General features: G+C 42.8%; 1 protein-coding gene across 1 annotated transcript in view; it reads right to left on the bottom strand.

Moving 5' to 3' along the window:
* Positions 1–9,351: 9,351 nt before the first annotated feature.
* The window catches only part of SLC25A10 (solute carrier family 25 member 10), a 35,392-nt gene continuing 22,176 nt past the window's right edge, over positions 9,352–22,567 (bottom strand). The window contains exons 4-11 of the mRNA XM_077251327.1: positions 17,584–17,632; positions 15,637–15,678; positions 14,551–14,594; positions 14,398–14,468; positions 13,005–13,097; positions 10,423–10,500; positions 10,284–10,340; positions 9,352–10,172 (exon numbers count right to left, since the gene is read on the bottom strand). Of these exons, the coding sequence (XP_077107442.1) occupies positions 10,071–10,172; positions 10,284–10,340; positions 10,423–10,500; positions 13,005–13,097; positions 14,398–14,468; positions 14,551–14,594; positions 15,637–15,678; positions 17,584–17,632 (536 nt within the window). The 3' untranslated portion in view covers positions 9,352–10,070. The remainder of the gene's footprint in view (positions 10,173–10,283; positions 10,341–10,422; positions 10,501–13,004; positions 13,098–14,397; positions 14,469–14,550; positions 14,595–15,636; positions 15,679–17,583; positions 17,633–22,567) is intronic.

The following is a 22,567-nucleotide window of genomic DNA, read 5'->3' on the forward strand; positions in this document are numbered from 1 at the left end:
AAAGACTGAGGCGTTGAAACGTTTAACCAGTTTACTTCAACATGAAGGGATTAGCAATCAGTACTGTCACCGGAGTCTGTATGAGCACTCTGAATTACTCTGACCTTGTCAAGATTTCTATCTCTTATTATGCGCAGTTTCCATGTGGTCCTGCTGCTATATATGTGAACTGGCTGCCGACTCAATCTGTCCCTCCCGGGTCCTGGTTCGACGGGCAACCCGAGTCCTTTTTGTCGGTTTACCCCCTCTGGGGGTACCGCTGAACTCTGTGTCTGTTGCTGCGCCTGACCCTAGTGAGGCCGATATCACCTCACGTCTTTCCGGTTGCTGTATTAAATATAATGAATATAGCCGCGGATCCGGTATCCGTCTCTGCACCTATTCTGGGTAATAATTAATGCTACCTGGTTCTCACAATGTCCTTTCTCTCTATTCTCCTTCTCTTCAGGTCGATGGTCCTGACTTATCAACCGTCATAGGGTTGTTAGAAAATCAGTTGTATGACCTTTCACTCCTAGCTCCTTAGCCCAACTGCCAGTCCTTTTCTCAGACCAGAATAGATCAAGGGGAGTCTCTGGAGCTCCCCCTTCTGGCCGGAGATGGTAGTGCAGTCTTGCTATTTTAGTATTTGTATTTGGTGTCAATAACTATTTTTGTGGCAAATACCCCTAGGGGCGCCACACAATACAAAGGTGACATTAACCCCTTATTACCCCATATCCCACAGCTACACGGGAGTGGGAAGAGAGAGGCTAAGTGCCAGAATTGGCACTTCTGGGGCAGCTGAGTGCTGGTAAATGTAGCCTGGGGGGGCAATAACCATGGCCCCTCTCTAGGCTATGAATATCAGCCGCAGCTGTCTGTGTAGCCTTTCTGGCTACAAAATATAGGGGGACCCCCACGTCATTTTTTTGGGGGGTCCAACTTTAATAGCCAGTAAAGGCTATGCAGACAGCTGTGGGCTGATATTCATAGCCTGGGAAAGGGCCATGGGTACTACCCCATTCCCAGGCTACAAATATAATGCCCCCGGCCACCGGCTTTCCCCCTCTGGAGCAGAAAATTGCACGGGAGCCCATGCTATTTTTTTCCCCATTTTTTTTCAAAAATAAAACATATTGTTCATTAATAAACATCGGCCTTGCTATTATATATCTATGGATATATCTATCTATAAATCTATTTATCGATAGATATATTTATAGATACTTAGATATATCTATCCATATATCTATCTATCCATAGATATACTGTATCTATGGTTAGATATATCTATAAATAGATATATGAATAGATCTATCTATGTATCTATAGATCTATTTTTATATAGATCTATCAATCTATCTGTCTATCTCATTCCTTCTATCTATCTATCTATCTATCTATCTATCTGTGTGTAATGGAGTGTGGGTTGGACAAATGTAAAAGAGGAGGCTGGACAAGAAATGACAGCACTGCTTTCAAAAATGCATACAAATCCGCATCAAAAAACGCATTAAAAACGCAGCAAAAACGCACCTGCGTTTTCTGGCAAGAGAGGGAAGAATCTGCAAAGAAAATTCCACAGGAAAATCTGCAACGTGTGCACGTACCCTTATAATAGTTCTGCACTTCTGAAACGGAGCTCTAAATACACCATTAATCTCCACATCAACCGTGATAAATAGTGTTGAGCATTCCGATACTGCAAGTATCGGGTATCGGCCGATACTTGCTGTATCGGAATTTCCGATACCGAGATCCGATACTTTTGTGGTATCGGGTATCGGGTATCGCAACAACATTAATGTAATAATGTGTAAAAGAGATAATTAAAATAAAAAATATTGCTATACTCACCTCTCCGACGCAGCCTGGACTTCAGCGAGGGAACCGGCAGCGTTTAAATTTCGCGCTTTTACTTGGTTACGTGAAGTCCCGGCTTGTGATTGGTCAGGGCGGCCATGTTGCCGGGACGCGGACCAATCACAGCAAGCCGTGACGAAATTACGTCACGGCTTGCTGTGATTGGTCCGCGTCCCGGCAACATGGCCGCCATTAACCAATCACAAGCCGTGACGTCACGGGAGGCTGGACACGCGCACTTTTTAAAAAGCGCGCGTGTCCAGCCTCCAGTGACGTCCCGGCTTATGATTGGTCAAGGCGCCATGTTGCCGGGACGCGGACCAATCACAGCAAGCCGTGACGAAATTACGTCACGGCTTGCTGTGATTGGTCCGCGTCCCGGCAACATGGCCGCGATTAACCAATCACAAGCCGTGACGTCACGGGAGGCTGGACACGCGCGCTTTTTAAAATGCATTTTAAAAAGCGCGCGTGTCCAGCCTCCAGTGACGTCCCGGCTTATGATTGGTCACGGCGCCATGTTGCCGGGACGCGGACCAATCACAGCAAGCCGTGACGAAATTACGTCACGGCTTGCTGTGATTGGTCCGCGTCCCGGCAACATGGCCGCGATTAACCAATCACAAGCCGTGACGTCACGGGAGGCTGGACACGCGCGCTTTTTAAAATGCATTTTAAAAAGCGCGCATGTCCAGCCTCCAGTGACGTCCCGGCTTATGATTGGTCACGGCGCCATGTTGCCGGGACGCGGACCAATCACAGCAAGCCGTGACGTAATTTCGTCACGGCTTGCTGTGATTGGTCCGCGTCCCGGCAACATGCCCGCCCTGACCAATCACAAGCCGGGACTTCACGTAACCAAGTAAAAGCGCGAATTTTAAAGAAACAACGCTGCCGGTTCCCTCGCTGAGGTCCCGGCTGCGTCGGACAGGTGAGTATAGCGATTTTTTTTATTTTAATTCTTTCTTTTACACATTTATATGGTTCCCAGGGCCTGAAGGAGAGTTTCCTCTCCTTCAGACCCTGGGAACCATCAGGAATACCGTCCGATACTTGAGTCCCATTGACTTGTATTGGTATCGGGTATCGGTATCGGATTGGATCCGATACTTTGCCGGTATCGGCCGATACTTTCCGATACCGATACTTTCAAGTATCGGACGGTATCGCTCAACACTAATAATGGGTTTACACACTAAAAACCTCATTAGTATTTTTTCTTTATAAAGGCTCAGAATTTTACATTTAGGCTATGTGCACATGTTGCGTTTTTTCGTGTTGAAAACGCTTACAAAATGCATCCCATTATTTTTAATGGAATTTCGCATTGTTGTGCCCATGCTGCGCTTTTTCCGCAAAAAAAAAAAAAACACTGCAGAAAAAAACGCAGCATGTTCATTCATTTTGCGGAATTTCGGCGATTTTGCCGCTATATAATTGTATTGGGACGCTCCGGAAAAAAAATGAGAAAAATGCGCAAAAAAATGTGCAAAAAACACGAACGGATTTCCTGCAAAAGGAGTCTGGTTTTGCTCAGGAAAATTCTGCAAACATTCTGCAACATGGGCACATAGCGATACCAGGAAACAACACCCTTCTCCCAATGTATGGTCTTTGATTGATTAGCTCTATCACTATTGGGGTTGTCCACCACTTTTTTTGGCCTAGCATGATCTAGAAATGAACAATAATGTATACTTAATATATGAACTCAGCTTCTTCTCTCTTCGTGCTCCCCAGAGTTCTCCCACCAGTCTTGTTTTTTTCTTTTCTGGTTCTGTACATGCTGTTTCAGTCATATAACCGCTGCAGTCAATCACTGACAGTAGGAGTTGGAAATGGCAACAAGCACTGGTCAGCTTCAGCAGGCACATGCCTGTTGGGAGAGGATGCTTAAGGGTATGTGCACAGGTAGATGGAACCCCTGCGGATTTTTCCGCAGCTGTTTTTGTAAATCCGCAGGTAAACCGCACTGCGGATTGCCTGCGGATTTACCGCACTTTCTTTGCAGATTTTGTGCAGATTCCTATTATGGAGCTGGTGTAAACCGCAGCGGAATCCGCACAAAGAATTGACATGCTGCGGAATAAACAACGTAGCATTTCCGCGTGGTGTTTTCCACAGCACGGGCACAGCGGATTCTGTTTTCCATAGGCTTACATGGTACTGTAAACTCAGGGAAAACTGCTGCGGATCTGCAGCAAAATCCGCAACGTGTGCACATACCCTAAAGTTGGGAAGAGACCCAGACAATGCTATGGACAATCCCTTTAAGGCACGCATACAGTGGGTACGGAAAGTATTCCGACCCCTATAAATTTTTCATTCTTTGTTTCATTGCAGCCATTTGGTAAATTCAAAAAAGTTCATTTTTTCTAATTAACGTATACACTCTGCACCCCCCATCTTGACTGAAAAAAAAACAGAAATGTAGAAATTTTTGCAAATTTATTAAAAAAGAAAAACTGAAATATCACAGGATCATAAGTATTCAGACTCATATATAGAGTTATTACAAACAGAGTGATCTATTTCAAGTGTTTATTTCTGTTAATGTTGATGATTATGGCTTACAGCTAATGAAAACCCAGAAGTCATTATCTCAGTAAATTAGAATACTTTATAACACCAGTTAAAAACATGATTTTAAAATCCGAAATGTTGGCCTACTGAAATGTATGTTCAGTAAATGCACTCAATACTTGGTCGGGACTTTTTTTGCATCAATTACTGCATCAATATGGTGTGGCATGGAGGCAATCAGCCTGTGGAACTGCTGAGATGTTATGGAAGCCCAGGTTGCTTTGATAGCAGCCTTCAGCTCATCTGCATTGTTGGGTCTGGTGTCTCATCTCCCTCTTAACAATAACTCATAGATTCTCTATGGGGTTAAGGTCAGGCAAGTTTTCTGGCCAATCAAGCACAGTGATACTGTTGTTTTTAAATCAGGTGTTGGCACCTATGGCAGTGTGGACAAGTGCCAAGTTCCGCTGGAGAATTAAATTTACATCTCCAAAAAGCTTTTCAGCAGAGGGAAGCATGAAGTACTCTAAAATTTCCTGGTAGACGGCTGCACTGGCTTGGGTCTTGATAAAACACAGCGGACATACACCAGCAGATGACATGGCTCCCCAAACCATCACTGATTGTGGAAATTTCACACTAGACCTCAAGCAGCTTGGATTGTTGCCTCTTCACTCTTCCTCCAGACTCTTGGACCATGGGTCAATTGACCCGTAGAAGCGCTATACTTAGCGCGAAACGGCCATCGTCGATCCCTGCACACCCTTGTAACCTTGCACACCCCCGAGCCGTGAAGATGTTGTGGTCTGTCAGGCTTGAATAAAGGACTTATCACTCCAGGATCGGTGAGTGCTGCCGCATTTTTCTGTGACATGTTTGCCATTCAGCTCTATTTTTCATGCGAGCACCCGTGATCGGCAGTCAGGCATTCTTCTGTCCAAAGTACGCATCACAGTCGACTCAGTGTTCCTGAACTGTGCTGCTTTAATATTTTTCTTTTTGGTTCACTGAATCTGACATCCATTAACATCACCCCGATTGCCAACGCAGCAGGGCAATCGGGAAGAGCAAAGGGAAAGTGCCATAATTAGCACATCTAATTGTGATGTGCCAATTCTAGGGCAGCTGTAGGCTGGTATTTTTAGGCTGGGAATGGCCCATTAACCAGGGACCTTCCCAGCCTGTAGCTGTCTGCTTTACATTTGCTGGTTATCAAATATTGGGGGTGGACCCCAAGTTGTTTTTTTCATTTATTTATTAGCTTAATACATGTAAACTACACACACAAAGCACTAAATATACACGTACACAAATGTGTGTTTATGAAAATTTTTCCAAATCCAATGACTGCTTATGATTTCTTATGTCCGGATGTAAAAAAAAAAAAAAACTTCGATTTTTTAACCATCACATATGGATTTTGCACAAAACGTGCAGGAAATTACATACAAGCTAAATTAACAAGAACATTTTTAATCAGTGTACGGCCCGTGTGTCCATTTCTACCATCAGTGTACGGTCCATGTGTCCGTTTTTACCATCAGTGTACGGTCCGTGTATCCGTTTTTACCATCAGTGGACGGTCCGGGTGTCCATTTTTACCATCAGTGTACGGTCCGTGTCCGTTTTTACCATCAGCGTACGGTCTGTGTGTCCGTTTTTACCATCAGTGTACGGTCCGTGTCCGTTTTTACCATCAGTGTACGGACCGTGTGTCCGTTTTTACCATCAGAGTTTTTCCAGCATGGATAAAGAAGTAAATTACAAAGTTCTCCTATACTTTTGCTATGTTATATACAGCCAGCACATGGGTGGCATCCGTACGCGGTACATGTTTTTCACAGGTCCATAGACTTGCTTTAGCTCTTGTCATCCACGATACCGGAAAAAGACAGACATGTGAATAGCACCATAGATTATAATGGGTACATGTTGTATCTGGGAAAAACCGCATACAATACATATGCAATCCACAGTACATTGTGTCCCACAAATTGTGAGTTGGTGGGGTTCTGAGGGTATATATCTATACCAATGATATTAATGCATGTCTCTATGACATGACAGAAGAAGGCAGGTGTACCTCCTCTTTAATGGGAACCTGTCATGTTAAAATAGTATCTGACCTGCAGAAATATGTTATAGAGTAGGAGGAGCTGATCAAATTGGTACACATTTTCGTGACAAAAGTTTCAGTAAAACGTGCATATAATTGATTAAAATCCCTGGTATCTATATTATATATACACACACACATTTAATTTTATACATAGTGGCCCTACTCAGTGAATGACAGTCGTCCCTGTATGACTGTGCATGCAGAGCAAGGTGTAACCGGGTGTATGCAGCAGGGTCACCGGGTAAGCCTACCCCATACCCAGCCGATTATGGCTGCGCATTATAGCCAGGACCTGCCACAAAGAATCACGGGTGCAGTGAGCTCCGCCCGCTATTTTTAACCTTCTAAGTGCCACAGTCAAACGCTGACAGCGATATTTAACATCTGCCGGCGTGGGGGCACAACATTCCATGACGAATGATTTACAGCTACTAGCCTGCTTGATTACATGTGGGGATTCCCTAGCAACCAGGCAACCCCCACATGTACTCAGGCTGGCCAGTAGCTGTAAATCATTCAGCTACCAAGATGAAAACTAAATCTCCGAGCAGTCATAAATACTCGGGAGGTCACCCGAGCGTTCTCGGGAAAACTCAAGCAACGAGTACACTCACTAGTCAACAGACAAAACTAGTCCAATGTATACATTGTACCCAAAATGATGCCACTTGGCATGGACCCATCTTTTTAGAAATGAACAACAAAACAAAAAAAAAAAAAACAGCTATTGGAACCAGGAGACCACTAAGGTACGGCTATTTAACACTAATGGCATTTGGTAGATTCAGAATAAAATATTCTAGATTATTGGGTAATTACAAAGGTATAGAGGCAAGGCCAGTGTTAGGAGACAGGCGAGGGGAGGCAAACTGAGCAACTGTAGTACTGTAACTTAAAACTTGCAAAATCTTCCTCATGGCCCCCAACTATCACAGGTCTTTAATAGCAATAGTCTTTTCATAAGGCAAAGGGACCTGTTGGGCCGCATAGTCTCTAGGGCCTAAAAGCTCTATAAAAACAGATGAAAACCCTTTAAAGGGCCACTGTCGGCATCTGGCTTACCGCTTCGGGTCGGGTCGTGTAAACCAGCCCTTACGTGTTATTAGCTTTACCGTTTATCCATTGCAGGCTTATATTTGTGTGCAATTTAGTCAGTGCTGGTATATAGTATGTGATTTACGAGATATATATTTGTGTGGCATTTATTCACAGCGAATACATATTCACACACAGCCAAGAGAAATGTTTAATTTATACGGAGTTTGTGAGCTTCAAAATCAAATTATTCACTTTCTACTAGACAGGTTTTTTTTTTTTTTTTTTTTTAAGGAAAACAACAAAGGACGTGCTGAAGGCACGAAGTCCATGGCACTGATAGCAGCATCGAGAAACAGCGGGCGTGCTGCCATGTACTGTGTGGTGCGGAGGGTCTCATTTGTATATAAACATAAGGAACATTTTCTTGAAAACTATACATTGTGAAACTATAGGCCGTCTCCTTCCACTGCAGGATCCTTACAAGGATCTGCGATAAATTTGATACGGATTTTGGAGCTGACAAACTCCCTTGTGGACAGATTTAGGTTTTGTTTTTGCGTTTATTTTTTGATGGGGCCGGGGGTGAGGGGATAGGCACCATTTCAATTGTCAACTCAGGCAGCAGAAAAGCTTGAATCGGCGGGAGGGTGACCTTTGGTGACATCATGGTCATGTGACCAAAGGTTTTTCACCCCGGGAGGCTGGAGGAAATGAAGGGGAGCGAGGTTTGGTGTGACCTCTACACTGTGTATGCTTAATGCCGAGTCTGTGTAACAAAACATGTCTGTTCATGTAGCATGGATAGTGTGTGTTTGTGTGTAGCATGGAGTGTGACTATTAGGGTTCTCTTACACTGGCGTATAGCCAAGGTATAACTCAGCCGAGTGCTCTCTGACGTTTTATCAGATAGCAATCGCTCCAATGTTATACTATGGAGCAGTGCTGACAAGTCGGCACGAGAAGGAAAATCGCTGCATGCTGTGGATTGGCACAAAATAATGGATGGCACGCCGCCATACAAGCGTGCAAAACATCGTGCTGCACTCTAATGTCATCAGAATGCAATCTGATACACACCGACTCATGCAATGGACAAATGAAGAAATTAAATTCTCCATCTTCTCCTCACCTGTGCTGTCTCACGCGAGAGAATCGGATCACGGTAGCACAACACTCAACCCACGCTTGTAGCAGAGAAGCCGAGAGTCATTTGCACATAGCATCCAACTGTCTCCCATGAGAAAATTATCAGATGCTATACGCTAGTGAGTGAACCCTTAGTGCGTGTGTAACAAGGAATATGACGTGTGTATCATGGGATATGTGATGTGTGTGCGTATGTAATATGCAATGTGTGTAACAAATTATGCAAAGTATGTGTGTGTGTATAAAATTGGTAGCACAGAGTTCGTAGGTATCAAAAAGCTCATTCATCAGGCGATTGGATCGTTTATGCCAGAATAAACACTGTGCTCGGCAGCACATCGTCCGGTGAACATCGAACACGTACTGCCCATAACAGGATCCTATACAAGGACTGAGCCAATGTTCTGTCTCCATTGTTCCTTGTCAGCCTGTGAAAATAATCTGGTAAAGAAGCACTGAACAACTTGAACATACGTCAGTCGATCTGCGCTCATGTAACGGTCTGAATAAATCAGCCTGTATGAATGTGACCTAAATGTTTCTGTGTGATAAAATATTATATTAAAATTTGGGGCCCATCTGTAATATTTGCCAGGGGCCACACTTGGTCTAAAACTGACCCTGTGAAGAGTATTTATCACTTAACCTGGGAAATCCCATAAATCAATTTGCATAAGAAGTATCGTGACCGGTAATAAAGACCGTTAATTTTATTATTTTACAGAAAAATATGGATGTGGATTTGAATATCACTATTGTTTCCACCAATGGCGACATTAACCATACGTTTACCAAATCACAAGTGCTTTTCATTAAAACAGTCATTATTCTACCTAATTATAAAACACAAAATTACGGAGGAGACAATTACTCAGCCAACGCATGTATCCAGTGAACCCGATCAGCAGGTCAGGACATTATAAAACGCATCACGAATTACTGTATTGATCCAGAGGAGCATAATCCATATTTGCTTCCATTGTTTCAAGTCTCCTGGACAGATACAAGTTAACTGATTATTGACGTCTGCGGCTATGTGTGTCTACGGCACCTAAATCCAGGTCTAGCGACAGGTCTGGTTTGTTGGCTCATGTCAACCTTATTTCATATAGAAAAATTTCTGGAAAGTTTTTTTAGTAGTGGTATCTCGGAAGGTACATTGATGATCACATTGTATTTAATCTACGCTCTAGTTGCCTGGAGAGGTCTTCTCTTTCACAAGAACAGTCCTGTTATAAACCAATCTGTTCCATTTCTTCGGGATCGACTTCACTGACACAGATCCCATCTTCCCGCACGAAAACAATGACACGGGGAACATTATTGGTCCACATGTCCTGCTCAGTAGTGGCTGCAGGATGGCGAGTATGTAGGATCAGTCATGATCCCACAACCAATATTACGCAGGAACACGGACTCCAAAATATTTCCGTAGCTGCTCCAAGAACACGAACGTCAAAACAGTGTGGGGGACAAGTCTGATGCCGGCTGGAACAAGACCCTGAGACCAAAAAATAGCTGGTTAGAAAACCTTGAACATCACGTTTCACAAATAATAAAGGCAATTTCACATCACAATTAATAATTAACTCTCCCCAGATTTTTGTATCACCTTATAAAAGGCCAGAGGCCCCAGCTTTGCAGTCTCCATTGCGCAGTGTACAACCCCCTAAAAGGGTGTAAAGAGAAGAGGTTACAATTGACCAAAACAAGGTATAAACCAACTGCCTGTACAAAGACACAGGTCTTACCCTATATTCCCCCTTGGAATTCATCAGTCGTGTTTTCAGGACGTCCAGGGGCTGACATAGGAATGTAGCACACCCGCCCTACATTGGAAAAAAGGTGGATTAGCAACTATTACTTTAGCTTCTGATCTAGTAACAGAATTTATTTCATATTGGGGTTCTACAGATAAAATCATCGTCGGTTAAAGAAATTGGAGCTGGGGTTGCTAAAAGGGTTATTCCCACAACTGCATTATTCTTCACAAAGCCCAGTAAATGCAGACTTAGTATTAATGTACATCTCCATTTGCCCTTCTGTGCATTCAGCTTGACACAGCAGAATGAGTGGTCCTGTTCTTACCTGCTAAAAATACATTTCCCAGAAGCCCTTGTTTCTCCTCAGTGCTGCAGAACCCACCCCCCAAAAAACACACACACACACACACACACACACACACACACACACACACACACACACTTCTGTGTGCCCCTGACTAGACACACTTCTCTGAGTTATCATCAAGCGTAGAATTCGCCTTGTGCTTCTGTGCTCTCTGTACAAAACGCTGCCTGAAAATTGTATCTTCTATTTACATTAGTATCACTGCCTGCATGGTTTCACATCATTAGCTGGTTTTTGCAAAGCTCAGCTGTCCTGCGCTCTTCCACAATGCAGTGCAGAGCTGTGTTTGTGGTCTGCTGTAGACAGATTGGTGATGTGAAACTGCAAATGCTGCTCTATTGATGCATCTAGCTGAGGACAATCCTCTGCCATAAGCACCAAAAGAGAAACATTTGCCATTTCACATCACTGGTCTTTCAGCAGCAGGCAACAAAAACAATACAACTAATCTCAGTTCATCTATATAGAGCCCACACCAGCAGTATATCCGCCTTCTGCATCATATCCACATCTATACAGAGCCTCCTCCTGCTGTATATCTGCCTCTATACAGAGCCTCCTCCTGCTGTATATCTGCCTCTATACAGAGCCTCCTCCTGCTGTAGATCTGCCTCTATACAGAGCCTCCTCCTGCAGTATATTCTCCTCTATATAGAAACTACTCCTGTAGTATATTCTCCTCTATATAGAGACTCATCTTGTAGTATCTATTCACTCTCAGCCCCTATACAGCGAGCCCCATCCAAACTCCTCTTTACAGAGCCTCATCCTGCAGTATCTCTCTCCTTTTTTTCCTTTTATATACAGCCCATCCTGTAGTATGTCATTTCTCTGAGCCCCCTGTATACATCCCCATCCTGCAGTACATCTCTCCTCTCAGCCCACTCTATATAAAGCCTATCCTGCGTTATATCTCTCTTTTCAGTGCTTTCCATACACAGCCCATCCTGTAGTGCATCATTCCTCTGAGCACTCCTGTATTTACAGCCCATTCTGCATTATATTTATCCTTTCTGTCTCCTCTATATACAGCCCATCCTGTATAACATCTCTCCTCCCAGCCTCCTGTATACAGCCCCATCCTGCAGTACATCATTCCTCTTAGTTACCACAGCGGCACCGCTGCTTTCTGTTATGAGCTCTCACAATATAAATAAGGAGACACTGCCCCTTCCAGTGACAACATCTGTCACAGTAGAAGCTCCATTATAGACACAGCACAGCTATGTTGGCAGGATACCAGCCGAAAGATCCACCAGAGCTCTTAGAACTACAGGACAGTTTCAATGACAACTGTAAGATAAATAGAGCCTGTAGGGGCCTCCTTCCGGGGGAGATGTGCAAAACAAGGCAGATTTATAAATAGGTTAAAATTAGCCCATATTAATATAGATATGTACACTGTTATAAAACCACAATGTGACATGGAGAATAACCCTTTCTACAGCAGCCTTTCTACTATACCCTCATGATAACACTTCGGGTACCAATTACTGCCACAGGCCATGTTATGGCAGGAGTATTGTGTAAATCAATATCAATGTTCAAGCCTGCAAGGATCTGACCGGTAATGTGGATGGGAGACTTAAAGGCACCCAATGTCCCTAATGACAAGTGTGAACAAGGCCAAAGAATGGGCAGAAAATGTCAGCACACAGTGGGCCAGCTGCACATAACGCACTGCTGGAGTCCAAGCGCGGCACCAAAAGGTTTTCTAACATTCACAGGACACAAAGGGTCTTAAGTATATTGCACCTGGTGTTTATCCTTTAAATAGGGTCTTCAAGGACTTAAATATAGATGGCCTACTCTCGGGAGGTAGTCCTTACTACCGGGCGCCATCTGATCAATAGAACGACAGGTCCCTTTTACTGTTTGCACAGGCACAGGAGCTTATCCGTAGAGGGGGCTATAGCTGGTAAAAGTCATGGGATATGGACCACCACCTATTTACAAAGGATAGGCGATTTATTTTTTGTTTTTGTGTCGGGGAACCTATGGCAAAGTTTGGTGTATGTGCAGGGAGCTTTCCTATCGGAGAAGAGTCACAAGACCTTGAGAAGTAAGAAGAGTCCTATATGCTAATGGACTTTCAGATTTGAGAAAAGTGGCCCTAGGTAGAAATGCTGGAAAATAAAGCAATACCTGTTACCTACAGACACTGGAGATCAAAGCACATTAAAGCGGAGGGGGAAAAACTTACCGCAATAGAACTGGCCAAAAAGTGCGTGAGTATGTTGTCAGACATGAAGCCCGTGTTCAGGACCAGCTGCTTGGCTTGATCATAACATGCCAGCTATAAGACAAGTATAGTTCAGAATTAAAAACTAATCACAAGGAATCAGATGTTTCTAGGAGCTATTGGAAGGGGGAGATACTTTTTTGAAGAAATGCAAAAAGTGGTAGGGAGAATTTAACCCCGTCTAGACCACCCCACATAGATTAAAGGACTACAGGCAAAGTTGCTTTGTGCCATTAGCTATTACACAGATGGGCCAATACTTCATCGTGTCAGGGAACTAAAATCATCAGTAATGTCCTAAATGCAGCACTCAGACTGAGCATCGGACAGAATGAGAGAAAACTATTTGGGGTAGGTTACAAAGTAAAAAGATAATAATATTCGTTAGAATTGTGCATTCCAAAAAAGGTATTGCTTCTAGCATAAAGGTCCCAAGTCATTTAAAATTAAAGTTAATGGAAGCTATCCTCTATCCATGGGAGGTCTTCCCTACCACTGGGGCTCTGACTGAATGGAACGGTGGTCAATCATGCATACGGACGCGCCATTCATTCTTTATAGAAGAGCCGAAGACCACCCGAACACAGCGCTCGGCCATCACCAGCAGCCACAGTAAGAATGACCAAAGCGACAGTGCGCATGATGGACCATGCTCCATTTACATCGGGATCCTCATATCCTCGGTTCTTGAAATCAGTGGGGGATCCTGTGCTCTGACCCTCAGCAATAAGAAAGTTATAAAATGTCCTAATTTAAGAGAATCTGCAGGTTTTCACTATGTGATCTGAGATCAGCATGATGTAGAGACTCTGATTCCAGTGATGTGTCACTTTCTGGGTTGTGTTTTGCTGTTTCAATATCAGCAGTAGGTTATCACTAGAGAACTAGGCATCTCCTGCCTCTTAGTCCAACTACACCCCTACTACTGATTGGCAGCTTGGTCATTAGACATTCTACACATGAAGCTGTCAATCAATGTGGGAGGAGTGTTACAGGGCTCAGCATTCAGAGCTCTGCTAAAACTACAGCAGAAAAGAAACAGTGATTCTATCACAACTAGTTACAAAGCGATACATCGCTGGAATCAGGGTCTCTTCCCTTACATTATGCTGATGATCGGATTACACAGCAAAACCTACTGACAGATTCTCTTTAAGTTGATGTTTTCTTGGAAACTGAACAATAACTAAGAAATGGTACATACAAATATGTCTGATAACCTGAAGTGTTGTTTTCCAAGACAACATGTAATAGTGACACGTACCTCTACAGGTTAAAACTTCTGATATTAAGGAGCAGTTTGTGCTTCCTGGGTAGAGAACTAAGAAAATGCATAGAACTTAATAGTCCTCACCTGTCCCACTGTCACTAGAGCTCCTCTACTGGACGCCATGGTGGCCCCTGAGAAAAGCTTCCGGAAACCCTCTAAATAAACAAGAACAATGAGTTATCCAAGGCCTTCGCAGTGCAGGGAGTGTTCTGTGTCCACCAGAAATATAGCAGTTACCTTCTTGAATGACTCGGTACATGCCGTCTAGTGCATGGGCATAACTGAGGAAACATGAAGAAATAAGGTGAGGAGCAATGTTAGCAGCACAGACAAATCAAACCGTGCTAAAGCCATGATCACACGGCTTGGATTTGGTCACAAATCCACAACAAACCCGAAATGTAGTGCGCCTGATTCATCAAGATCGGCGTCATTTACGCTGGTCTTAATGAATAGGATTGGTGGAGTCAGACAATACCGACTCATGAAGAGGCTTAGGAATCAGGAGCATCAGACAAGAGTGCGTCTCGCCACAAGTCCTACTACAGTCACTGCTGGAATAAGACTTATGGCATAGCATATGCCGTCACCCGTGATTAATATGGCAAGAGGTGGTCATCACGTCCCTATCCCGCACTAGCTCCGTGCATCATGTCAAAACTAGACAAAAATGGCATCAGAATGCCAGAAGTAGCAAAAATAGCAACGCCGAATAGTGGTCCATAGTATTACTTGTGGATTTTGAAAATCCATTTTATGCTCTCAATTTACTGTAATTGTTTTTCTGAAATGTGCAAATGGAGCATTGAAAACACCTTTCTCTTATATTTTAGTGTAAATAGCTGCAAATGTGAACCTACGCTAATGAATAGAAGCCAATATACAACGAAGGAGGTCCAAGACGTCACACCGGTCCATTTAATTGGACAAAAGACACTTAAAAACGAACACAAAAAAGGGTCCCATTGATTTAAGTGAGTCAATTTTGAACACCACAATCTCCAAAGCATCCGCTGTCATCTAGACCCCATTCACATGTTTCATGTGTGTGTTGTGCGCAGTCCTTTTTTGGAGGATAGCGCTCATAAATACATTTCATGTGTGACACAAAAGGCATCATGTTCTCTTCCTTTACATGAAAGTGAATGCAAACTTAGGATGTGAAGATGGTGTAGATGAGCAAATCTAATCAATGATCATCTCTAACAAATTCACACCCATTGCTACATTACAATCAATGGAATAGCAGATGTCAGTAGGTAGGCTGAACAAGGCAGCCATGATCTCCATGTCCACTCATACAATTCTGGAACTGCATCTTACTTGCGTCTCAGATGTGCGGGCAGTTTCACATCATTCTGCATCCTGAAGAGGAAAAAAATATAAAGAATTGTTCAGACTGAAAATTCCATACAGTTTAACATATTGTCACTCTAGTACTAACATAAAAATACTTCCCAATTCCAGATACCACAATCAGTATTAATTACCCAACTCAAAATAATGTCATACGGATTAGCAAAAAGATTCTTGCTACCCTGTTCTGGCATTCGACAAGGCCCTCTGTAGTCAGCCGGACCAGGACGGTCTTTACTGCTGCCGGTATCCTCCACTAGGCACCTAAGGTTTTTACAAAGCAAGGCAACGTCATGATGTTGAAGTGCAAATCATGTTATGACACCAAGGGTCTAGAAAATGTCAGATGAGCCTAGAATGCCTAGTTGATGATGCCAGCAGCATTGAAGACTGTCCTGGTCTGGGTGCCACAAAGGATCAATTTGCAATAAACCAATCAAACAAGTACAATTTAAACAGCTCAATACAACTTATATCCAGATCACTAATTGTTGGGTTTCCGTGCTGCAACCACCTTCTTCAAATCCCATCAAAAATTTTCAAGAGAGGTTAAGCCATACAACTGTGAGGACCACTCCGGAATCTTCTAGAACTTCTTCTGAAACCAAGTCCTAGTGGACTTTTCAGTTATGCTTGGGACTACTGTCCTGTTGGAAGGTGCAATGATGTCAAAGCTTCAGCTTCATCAAAGAAGTCATGCCTTTTGTCCTAGGATTTCCTGATACTTGAGTGAATCCCTCTTGCTTTGCACATGGGGCAGATTTCCAATGCCAAAGGAAGCAAAGCAAACCTAAACATCACCAAGCCACAGCCATACTTGAACTGTAGGCATCACCATGCTTCACTCTACACAGGTTGTTCTTTTCAGAAAACGGTTCCTTCATACATACCGCTCATCCATGTGAGCCAGAAGAAGCATGTACTCATGTGAAACAGCTGTTGCTCATTTCACTGAGGTTTCTATGTGCAACCCTGGGACCGAAATAAAGTGTCCTTTATTGAAATTGCCTGTAGAGAGTGTCGCTTCTCTGGTTTTTCTCTGGAACCCATGATTTAATACACTCGTATATCAAACGGAGCACCGCAAGATATGGAGATCACAATCCAGAGTTTTTGTTTGATCCCATCTCCATTTGAATTGGGTGATGTGGTACTGCCAGTGTGTTTCCTTTTTGGTCTCATCGCTCATCTATAAGCCTGAAAAGTTCCAGTTTTGTTTCATTGCGCCACAAAACAGAACCCTAATACTTCTGTGACTTGTTTATACTGTTTGGAGCATTGGAATAACTCTTTGCGAGTTATGGTGTGTAGAAGTGAATGCCGTGAAATTCCAGCATGTGCCCAAGGGTGCATTCACACATCCATGTAAATGTCTGTGTGCGGCCTACACAGAACCAAAGATTATGTCCTAACCTTATCTGATCCTCCACATTGGGTGTACAAGACAATGATCTCTTATCGTAACTTTTGTAGAACACTCTCTTGACAACCCAAGAATTTTGTGAACTGGCGGCCATTATCCATGAGAAATGGGCTAAGATTCCTCAAGATCGCTGCCAGAATCTGCTATATGGCATCATGTTTGCAGTAGGTCATAACAGCCAAAGATGCTCTGCTAAGTCCTAACAACACTTGTCATGAAGAAGATGAATAATTCTGAGATGGAATTAGTCAGTAAAATTGGCATTTTACGATGAATCTGGAGAAACCACTTGTTATAATTAGTCTTCTTGAGCTCTTTACATTGTTCTTCTTTGATTGGTTTATTGGAAGCAGAATAAAATTAGTGAATTTTGGTAATAAACCTAATTTGCAAATGGAGGCTGCATGATTTTCAATGCAATTCTATGTACACACACACACACACACACGTGACCCTAGGACAACGCTGAGTAATAATGGGAGAGCACTCACCTGACATTCACCATATCTGCTGGGGTCCCTACTAATCCCCCAGTAAAACCTAAAACATAACAGGGGGAAACAAAATATGAAAAGGAAGCAAGATCTCTTCCCACCACCACGATCTAACCCCAAAAACTGCATATACTGCTGTGCACTAAAATAGCAGATGGGCTGACTCAAGGCCTGATTTTGTGCCCATATAGTAATATCAATGGGCTCATTTTTAAAATCTAATGAACAGATTTAATGATGTTTTTCATAACTTATGAGATTGACAACGTCATAAAAAAACTACAATGACTTAATACTGATTCCATAAGATTATGTTCACACGTTGAGTTTTTGCAATTTTTTTTGCCACAAATTTTAAGCTGGGTTTTAGAGTACCAGCAAAGCCTATGAGAATTTAGAAATCCCATACACACATTGGTTTTATTTTCCTGACTAATTTGGAAAACTGCTGCAATTTTGCAAACATGAGCGTGTCACTTCTTTCAGTGTATTTGCAGAGTTTTTCACCCATTGGAAACAATGGTTAAATGCAGAAAAGCAGGTATCAGCTTTTGCTGCGTTTTTGATGCAAACAACCTTAAGGCCGGCGTTTTTTACAGCCGTAATACGCAGAAATGTTCCCAAAATAGTGATCCGTATGTCATCCGTAGGCAGGGTGTGGCAGCGTATTTTGCGCATGTCATCCTCCGTATGGCATCCGTACAGCGAGATTTTCTCGCAGGCTTGCAAAACCGACATCTAATGGATTTATGTGCTCAAATGTTCGTTAAAACATATATACAGTATGTATATCTATCTATCCATCTATGTCATTGAGATATAGAGAATATATATATATATATATATATATATATATATATATATATATATATATGTGTGTGTGTGTGTGTGTGTGTGTGTGTGTGTGTGTGTATATGTGTATATATATATATATATATATTTACAGGTCCTTCTCAAAAAATTAGCATATAGTGTTAAATTTCATTATTTACCATAATGTAATGATTACAATTAAACTTTCATATATTATAGATTCATTATCCACCAACTGAAATTTGTCAGGTCTTTTATTGTTTTGAGGCCGGCGTCACACTCGGCGTAAGACAATACGCCACGTATTATACGTCCGTACTACGGCCGTAATACGGAGAAATGTTCCCAAAATAGTGATCCGTAGTCAGGGTGTGTCAGCGTATTTTGCGCATGGCATCCTCCGTATGTAATCCGTATGCCATCCGTACTGCGAGATTTTCGCGCAGGCTTGCAAAACCGACATCTAATGGATTTATGTGCTCAAATGTTAGGGAAAACATATATACAGTATATATTATATATATATATATATATATATATATATATATATATATATATATATATATATATATATATATATATATATATATATATATATATATATATATATATATATATATATATATATATATATATATATATATCATTGAGACACATATATATATATTCTGTATTTAGATTTCATTCAGCGCGATATCTTTGAACAGCCGCTAATTCAATTGCCGGCTTTTAATTTCTCCTGCACAAACCCGACAGGATATGAGACATGGTTTACATACAGTAAACCATCTCATATCCCCCTTTTTTTTGCATATTCCACACTACTAATGTTAGTAGTGTGTATGTGCAAAATTTCAGCGCTGTAGCTGCTGAAATAAAGGGTTAAATGGCGGAAAAAATTGGCGTGGGCTCCCGCGCAATTTTCTCCGCCAGAATGGTAAAGCCAGTGACTGAGGGCAGATATTAATAGCCAGGAGAGGGTCCATGGTTATTGGCCCCCCCGTGGCTACAAACATCTGCCCCCAGCCACCCCAGAAAAGGCACATCTGGAAGATGCGCCTATTCTGGCACTTGGCCACTCTCTTCCCACTCCCTGTAGCGGTGGGATATGGGGTAATGAAGGGTTAATGCCACCTTGCTATTGGAAGGTGACATTAAGCCAGATTAATAATGGAGAGGCGTCAATTATGACACCTATCCATTATTAATCCAATTGTTGGAAAGGGTTAAAAAACACACACACACACACACACACACGATTTAAAAGTATTTTAATGAAATAAACACAGCGGTTGTTGTAATAATTTATTGCTCTCTCATTCCATTTTCAGACCCTCGCTTGGCAAAACAATTAACACACAAGATACATACCCTCTCTGATGAACTGTCACGTCCCACGAAGTAATCCATCTGAAGGGGTTAACTAATATTACAGGCAGAGCTGCGATAAACCACTCGCTAGTGCCTGTAATCCCCGGGTGCTGAAAGGAAAGCAGTGATCTATACTTACATTCAGTCGCGGTGATGCGCCCCTGCTGGATGTTCTCATGAACTGCAGCCTGGGAACTTTTTCCCACGCTCCAGGTCATATGAGGACATCCACCAGGGGGCGCATCACCGCGACTGAAGGAAATGTAGGTCATTGACCTACATTTCATTCATTCGCCGGGGATTACAGGCACGGAGCACAGCTGCATTTGCAGGGCTCCTGCCTGTAATATTTGTTAACCCCTTCAGATGGATTACCTCGTGGGACGAGACGGTTCACCAGAAGGTATGTATCTTGTGCGTTTATTATTTTTCCAAGCGAGGGTCTGCAAATGGATTGCGAGAACAATAAATTATTACAACAACCGCTGTGTTTTATTTCATTAAAATCCTTTTTAATCATGTGTGTGTGTGTTTTTTAACCCTTTCCTACAATTGGATTAATAATGGATAGGTGACATAATTGACGCCTCTCCATTATTAATCTGGCTTAATGTCACCTTCCAATAGCAAGGTGGCATTAACCCTTCATTACCCCATATCCCACCGCTACAGGGAGTGGGAAGAGAGTGGCCAAGTGCCAGAATAGGCGCATCTTCCAGATGTGCCTTTTCTGGGGTGGCTGGGGGCAGATGTTTTTAGCCACGGGGGGGCCAATAACCATGGACCCTCTCCTGGCTATTAATATCTGCCCTCAGTCACTGGCTTTACCACTCTGGCGGAGAAAATTGCGCGGGAGCCCACGCCAATTTTTTCCGCCATTTAACCCTTTATTTTAGCAGCTACAGCGCCCAAATTTTGCACATACACACTACTATCATTAGTAGTGTGGAATATGCAAAAAAAAGGGGATATGAGATGGTTTACTGTATGTAAACCATGTCTCATATCCTGTCGGGTTTGTGCAGGAGAAATGAAAAGCCGGCAATTGAATTACCGACTTTTCACTAACAGCGCTGCGTATTTCTCGCAAGTCACACTGCAGGTCCGTGTGGAATCCGTATTTTTCTCGCCCCCATAGACTTTCATTAGCGAATTTTTTGCGCAATACGCTGACAAACGCAGCATGCTGCGATTTTGTACGGCCGTAGAAAGCCGTATAATACTGAACCGTAATATACGGCTAATAGGAGCAGCCCCATTGAGAATAATTGTGCCGTATGTAATGCGAGTTTTACGGACGTAGTTTCTGCGCTCTTACGTCCGTAAAACTCGCCAGTGTGACGCCGGCCTAATACTGATGATTTTGGCATACAACTCCTGATAACCCAAAAAAGCTGTCTCAATAAATTAGCATATCAAGAAAAGGTTCTCTAAATGACCTATTACCCTAATCTTCTGAATCAACTAATTAACTCTAAACACATGCAAAAGATACCTGAGGCTTTTAAAAACTCCCTGCCTGGTTCATTACTCAAAACCCCCATCATGGGTAAGACTAGCGACCTGACAGATGTCAAGAAGGCCATCATTGACACCCTCAAGCAAGAGGGTAAGACCCAGAAAGAAATTTCTCAACAAATAGGCTGTTCCCAGAGTGCTGTATCAAGGCACCTCAATGGTAAGTCTGTTGGAAGGAAACAATGTGGCAGAAAACGCTGTACAACGAGAAGAGGTGACCGGACCCTGAGGAAGATTGTGGAGAAGGACCGATTCCAGACCTTGGGGAACCTGAGGAAGCAGTGGACTGAGTCTGGTGTGGAAACATCCAGAGCCACCGTGCACAGGCGTGTGCAGGAAATGGGCTACAGGTGCCGCATTCCCCAGGTAAAGCCACTTTTGAACCATAAACAGCGGCAGAAGCGCCTGACCTGGGCTACAGAGAAGCAGCACTGGACTGTTGCTAAGTGGTCCCAAGTACTTTTTTCTGATGAAAGCAAATTTTGCATGTCATTCGGAAATCAAGGTGCCAGAGTCTGGAGGAAGACTGGGGAGAAGGAAATGCCAAAATGCCTGAAGTCCAGTGTCAAGTACCCACAGTCAGTGATGGTGTGGGGTGCCATGTCAGCTGCTGGTGTTGGTCCACTGTGTTTCATCAAGGGCAGGGTCAATGCAGCTAGCTATCAGGAGATTTTGGAGCACTTCATGCTTCCATCGGCTGAAATGCTTTATGGAGATGAAGATTTCATTTTCCAGCACGACCTGGCACCTGCTCACAGTGCCAAAACCACTGGTAAATGGTTTACTGACCATGGTATTACTGTGCTCAATTGGCCTGCCAACTCTCCTGACCTGAACCCCATAGAGAATCTGTGGGATATTGTGAAGAGAAAGTTGAGAGACGCAAGACCCAACACTCTGGATGAGTTTAAGGCCGCTATTGAAGCATCCTGGGCCTCCATAACATCTCAGCAGTGTCACAGGCTGATTGCTTCAATGCCATGCCGCATTGAAGCAGTCATTTCTGCCAAAGGATTCCCGACCAAGTATTGAGTGCATAACTGAACATTATTATTTGATGGGTTTTTTGTTTGTTATTAAAAAACACTTTTATTTGATTGGACGGGTGAAATATGCTAATTTATTGAGACAGGTTTTTTGGGTTATCAGGAGTTGTATGCCAAAATAATCAGTATTAAAACAATAAAAGACCTGACAAATTTCAGTTGGTGGATAATGAATCTATAATATATGAAAGTTTAATTGTAATCATTACATTATGGTAACCTGTATATATATA

This window comes from Ranitomeya variabilis, chromosome 4 (genome assembly GCF_051348905.1).
Source record: "Ranitomeya variabilis isolate aRanVar5 chromosome 4, aRanVar5.hap1, whole genome shotgun sequence".
Taxonomy (NCBI): domain Eukaryota; kingdom Metazoa; phylum Chordata; class Amphibia; order Anura; family Dendrobatidae; genus Ranitomeya; species Ranitomeya variabilis.